General features: G+C 41.8%; 1 protein-coding gene across 1 annotated transcript; it reads right to left on the reverse strand.

Annotated features, from left to right (window-relative positions):
• Nucleotides 1-3,977: 3,977 nt before the first annotated feature.
• On the reverse strand, nt 3,978-4,867 carry LOC149815550 (large ribosomal subunit protein bL12c-like). The gene has a single exon (XM_089989610.1). It carries the CDS (start codon nt 4,764-4,766, stop codon nt 4,185-4,187), a length of 582 nt encoding a protein of 193 aa, XP_089845736.1. The 5' UTR covers nt 4,767-4,867; the 3' UTR covers nt 3,978-4,184.
• Nucleotides 4,868-6,000: the final 1,133 nt, after the last annotated feature.

Genomic DNA, 6,000 nt, shown 5'->3' on the forward strand with positions numbered 1-6,000 from the left:
GGTTAGTGATCTTTCTTTCTTTTTTTCCTTTCTTCGAAGAGTTTAATTTGTTGATTGTGGTTACTTGACTGTATAAATTAAGTTATAGAGGTGTACCGTCAGTAGGTAACTGCAATCCTTTGAGACTTTATCAGAGAATGATCTTTATTATAAAGTTCTAAAAGTTATAGTACAAAAGTAAATTGGTTCAGTTTGTGAGACAACCATGATTTCAGTTTTTGATCTCATCACTTTGAGCGGGAGTCTATGATTAATCACAAAATTGAAATTGGATAAATTTAGTGTAAATTTCAGTGATTTAATTCTTGTGTTTGAGCCATACCAAGCTGGCGTAGTGCACATGGTGAGCCTTTTCCTTCTTTTTTCACCCTTTTCCAATGTTTACCAACCATCAAGTTAACTTTGTGATCCTAGGTCTTTTTGTTCTTAACAAGCTTTGTTTAGATATGGGAGTTCATTCAGTTCTGTTCATGCATGGCTTGTGCTTCTTTTCTTGTACTACCATACTACCATTAGTCCTTGTGCTGTGTTGAATTTATTGCATCATGTTTATGGTAGGTCTCAAAAGGAGTTATATGTATCCCTGGATCTCATGTTTTTGCTTTTCAGGACAGACATTGTTATATTTGATGAAGTTTGTTTGTGTATGAAAGACAAGGAGACCTTGGAGAAGTTTCACATGTTCTACTGCCTTATCTAGTGTCCCCTAAGTATCAGGGAGGTTAACTAAGAAACCTTGTGAGTAGAGAGGAAGTCTTGAGGAGAAAGCAAAATGTAGCGGGTTCTAAGTGCTCCCAAGACTCCTGCTTGAAATCTTATATCTCACAGTAGAACTGACACATCTTGGAAGCAAGATGACTCGGGTGCTTTTAGTTCTCTTGTCCTAATTTTTAGAAAACCCTTGAATCTGCATGCCATATGTGCCGTGTTTGTGTCCTTGTGAGATAGCTATTCTTCGTTTGATAATGATAATTACTAATTTATTAAATGCTTAAGCTCCTATATTGGTTTCTCTTGGCTCTAGTTATGCCTTTAGTGCACTGGATATTGGGCCCCCTTTGTTTATCTTTGATTTTGGTTGTTTTACACTATTGCAGTTTTGACCTGCACCTTGCATCTTTATTTTTTTGGTGAAAAAAGGCATGCTTATTAAACAGGTTCCTAGACTCGCTAAACCAATATATTTCATTGACCAGAAATTCTTCTAGAAGAGATAACTGTGCTTCCAGCCATCTAATTTAGGCAATAATTGATAGGTTTGTCATCTACTTGACATATGTAAACCCATAAATAATAGTTGCATTTGAATTTAGCTCAAGCCAGAAATTATAGATGGTCTTGCCTATCCATCTATTCTTTTTAGGATTCTCAAGCATTTTCAAATTCATCTAACAGGATCACCCATACTCCTATAAGTATCCATATTCGTGGGTTATGGGTCAGTGGTTCAGTCTCCCTATCCATTTCACATGGACATTTTGTTTTCATCTTAGAAATTTTCATGGTGATTGTTCTTATTTATCCTTGAAATTGTCACAGCAATTGCTGTCATACTTTTTTTTAAATTATGATGCTTGGACTTCCTAGTTTGATTTGTTTGTTGCTGGTCTTCACAAAGACTGGCTTGCAGGTGGCGGGTTTTAAAGGTGCCAAACTTTAGATGGTCCAAGTGGGTCCCTGACTCATACAACTGGGCCTGATGTAGCTGGATCTGTTAATGGTCAGGATTTCATTGAGCATGACGCTCTTTTAAATGTATTTTTCATTTCTTGAGCATCTATCCATGTAGCTGGTGTGTAAAGTACCACACTTGTGTAACCTTTGCTTATGAATTTTCATGCCAACCTGTGGGCCTGATGCTGAGTTAGACATTGCTTATTGGCTTATTAGATTTCCACAGTTATCTTCAAAGTATTTGTCTCTAAATTATGAGAGATAAATAGTTGATTTGGGTTTTCATATGGAGATGATACAGCCAAAAAATGGGCTAAAATGGGTTGGACCTGCATATTGAAAATAACTAACTGCATGCATGCATTAGATAGTGTAAGAAAATAAAAAAATAAGGGCATAAATTGTGTTTTTCCTCAAATTGGACATGCAAAACTTCAGTTCTTGCCTCTTGGGTTATCCTTGATTGTTTCCTTGGACAGATGACCTTGTTGAACATGGTAGGATTCATCTCACCATGTATGTTGCTGCTCCCTGATGCTTCATTGCTAGCAGGGTGTCATATGCTTAGGACAATGCTTCAGGAGCACTTTTAGTAAGGGAACTTGATCCGCTGAACTGGAGAAAGCTCATAATTGTGGTGTGAAACTTTTGAGCATCCTTTGTCTATATCTACTTTAGACTTGTCTGATGAGAAAGCTATCACAAAAGCCTCCTTCCTGTGATCTTTAGATAGCTATAACAAATGATATGACAGATGTTTCATCTGAAAAATAACTTCTGCAAGTCCAGTGGTTGATGTTGCAGGTATGTTGCTGTTGGAAATAAGCCATTCCTCCAGAGCTATTGTGGGCAATTTCAGCCCTTTGTAATCAGTGCACTAAGCAACATCCATGAAGCACTGGTTAAATCAAATCTAGGAAACAATGTGAAGGTTGTAGTTCCCTGCAGTGCTTATGTCGTAGTGTCTCCATCAAAAGGCCAGTTCAGGCCCGATCTTAACCGGACCATGAATGTAAAACATTATTTTTTAAATGTTCTGTTTTTTTTTTAAGATCAGACCCTCCATATGTAATCTACATGCTCTGTTTAATAGGGACGAGCTCTTTGATCATGTTTTTTCGGCATGTATGCAGGTTTTCCTACGGGTTAAAAAATCAACAGTCCACAGTGTGTCAAAATTTCACCCCTTAAAAAGTCATGTTTTTATGTTGAAAACACACAATCCAAAGGCTGTTCAGGTTGGCCCGACCCATGACCAGAACTACCTAGAGTTGGGTTCAGGTTGGCCCAACCCATGACCAGACCCCACTCACCTCCAGTTGGGTTCAGGTTGGGCTGGGTGGGTTTAACCTATACCCGACCCAGACCTGACCCACCTCAAGTTAGGTTCAGGTTGGCCCAACCCATGACCAGACCAGACCCACCTTGGGTTCAGGTTGGGCTGGGTGGGTTTAACCTATACTCGACCCAAACCCAACCCATTTTAGGAGGCCCAGGGTAAGTTGGTCCTTTGCTACAAAAACAGTACTTTAAAAGGCCTTCTTAACTAATGCGCCAAACACACCATTAATGTTTAAACGTTCTTTCAAATTACAGTTTTCAAACAACTTTATCCTGCAGATGAACTTCTAAACTGTGTCACCCCACTGAATTTTTATTTATTTATCCCAAATTAGGGACAGCTACATTACTTGATCTCATTGGCGTAATGCAGACTCAACAGAATCAATTTTAAGTTGAAAATTTAATTTGGGACTTGAAAATGAGTTCAAAGTTGACAAATGGTGTGTATAAAGAACATTTGTAACGCCCTATGGTTCTTGGTTTTTCTCAGCTTCTTGTGATTGCAAACCACAATCACAGCACTTTCTCAAGCTTAGTGAAACACGCAGAGTGAAAGTTGTGATTGTGATTCGCAATTGAGAATGCTTCTCCATTGGATCCTGGGAAAGTCAAAGCCTGACCTTGTGACTAAAAATCGCTGCTTCTGGATTCCCAGCTGTCGTTGCTCATCCCACCTTTGGGCAAAACAAACGTGTCCTAAATGCAATGTTTGATTTGGAGCCATACTAACCCATCCAAATTAGAAAATTTGTGGGTCAAGGTTAGAGAGGACCTGCCTAGACCTGATTCTAACCTGTGTTGTCAAGTACTCACCCATCGACAGAATAGGCTAGATAAAAGTTCGACAAGAGAAACATGATCACGGGTATGGGCTTGATACAAGATGATAGCCAGATCTGTGTTTAACTCAGATTACATTGTGTTCATTTATGTAAGAAAAAAGACCAATCAAATTAATACGTGCACATTAGTTGTATCTAGATTAGTGTCATGCGTGCATTTCCCAAACCCCATATCCACTTAGGTCACATTCAACATGACCAATTTAAGCGATGCCAGAAAAGTGGGTACATAACTAAAGGCAAAAACAAGAAGGAGAAGAAGAAAGAATTTCAGCTACCTTCATCTCATGCAGAATCCCGCCTTCTGCAAGACAAATCCTAACTCTAGACAATGGAGACCTTAGCCCCCACCTCCTCGAGCTTTTTCTTCGCGTCCTCGGCCTCCTCCTTCGAGACCCCCTCCCGGAACTTCTTCGGCAGCCCCTCGATGAGGTCCTTGGCCTCCTTGAGCGCAAGGTTCGTGATCGCCCGGACCACCTTGATCGAGGCTATCCTCGCGTTGCTCGGCACGTCCTCGATCACCACGTCGAACTCCGTCTTCTCCTCCACGGCGGGGGCTTCCGCCTCCCCAGCCGGTGCAGCGCCAGGGGCGACTCCCACCGTGGAGGGGGCGAAGGCGGCGGGAGAGACGCCGAGCTCCTCCTGGAGGTAGTCGGAGAGGGACCGGGCCTCCTCCAGGGTGAGGAGCTTGATATCCTGCCCCAATTTCTCGATCTTCGGGGAGACCGCAACCGCGCAAACAGGAGGAAGAACGGCAGAGCTACGTCTACCGGGGCCGGCGGAGCTGGGGTTTCCGGCGAGGCCGCTTCGGAATCCGAGCCTCCGGGTAGAAGATAAGGATTGGGAATTGAGGGAGGAGCGAGAGAAGAGGGAGAGGAAGGAGCTCGCGGAGAGCGAAACCGCCATTTCCGATGGAATTTTTAGGGTTTCGGTTCCTCTGCGAAGAGGGACTTGCAGGAACGAAGGAACGTGGAGAAGGTGAGGGAGTTTGGATAAGGAAAGGATTTTGGAGGGAGAGCGGAGGCCGTTGGTGTGCCTTATATAAGGGTTGTGTAAACGGGTCGGACCCATTCACGAAACAGTTGTAGATCCAGACATAGCTGGATCTGCTCCGATTAGAGGTATCAACGGTCGGGACTGACCTGGACCCGACCTGTACCAACCCGATAGGGCCCAGGTTTGATGATGAAGGAGGTCCAATTAAGTATTAATATATGGAGCCGAGTTTGGTTTATGAAACTTCATACCATACCTGAGTTCAGCTCAAGTTTTGATTAAGATTTCTAAATTTTTAATGGAAACATAAATATATTATTTTTACATAATGGTCATGCCAATCTTGTCCACATCAACGTGTCATAGCGTGTCTGGTCATGTCACCAAGGACACGCAGCTAAAACAGCATGACCCTATGACATTGGTTTTTGCTTAACTCAACAAGCCTATGTCATGTGCTCTATCATGTCTAACAAGAGCTGTTTGGTTCTAAGCTCGTGACCTAATTCAGCTAGGGTAGGCTCACATTGTTGATATATGCATGCTTGTATCTTTTAGATTTATATTAACTTGCAAGACATGGCTAACCATGTGTTTTGCTTAAGATAACCCATATTTCTTCTCTCTGATTGCAACTTCTATTGTGATTATCAAGCCTACACAGACCCATGATTCCACAAGAACCTTGCCAAACGCAAAAGTACATATTGAATTGTGATTGTGTAGCATGATTCATTTTAGTTACCAAACAAGTAGGGGTGTCAACGGGTTGGGTTTGGTTCGAACCCAGGAATCAGACTTAGACCAGATTTTTGGGCATGGTATCTGGTCACTACAAGAATTCTGCGGATTAAAGACGAACACTATCCAACGCTAATCCGTCGCTGAACTGTTTAGCGATGGCTTAGCGACGTATAGCGTCCGGCGCAATTTCCTTGTCGCTAATTAGTGACAGAACTGATTTGTCGCTAATTCATGAAGGATTAACGAATGTCATGCTTCATCGCTAATCCATCGTTAAATAAGCACTGATTTGGTTTTGTGACAGATACATATCCGTCACTAAAATTTAACGATGAATATGTATCTGTCTCTAATATCCGTCGCCAATTTAGCGATAGATTATATTCCGTCGTAAAACATC

This window comes from Nuphar pumila, chromosome 15 (genome assembly GCF_984573655.1).
Source record: "Nuphar pumila chromosome 15, dmNupPumi1.hap1.1, whole genome shotgun sequence".
Classification (NCBI taxonomy): domain Eukaryota; kingdom Viridiplantae; phylum Streptophyta; class Magnoliopsida; order Nymphaeales; family Nymphaeaceae; genus Nuphar; species Nuphar pumila.

Coding starts and splice junctions, on each gene's coding strand:
- LOC149815550 (XM_089989610.1), bottom strand. CDS start 4,766: ATGGCGGTTTCGCTCTCCGCGAGCTCCTTCCTCTCCCTCTTCTCTCGC.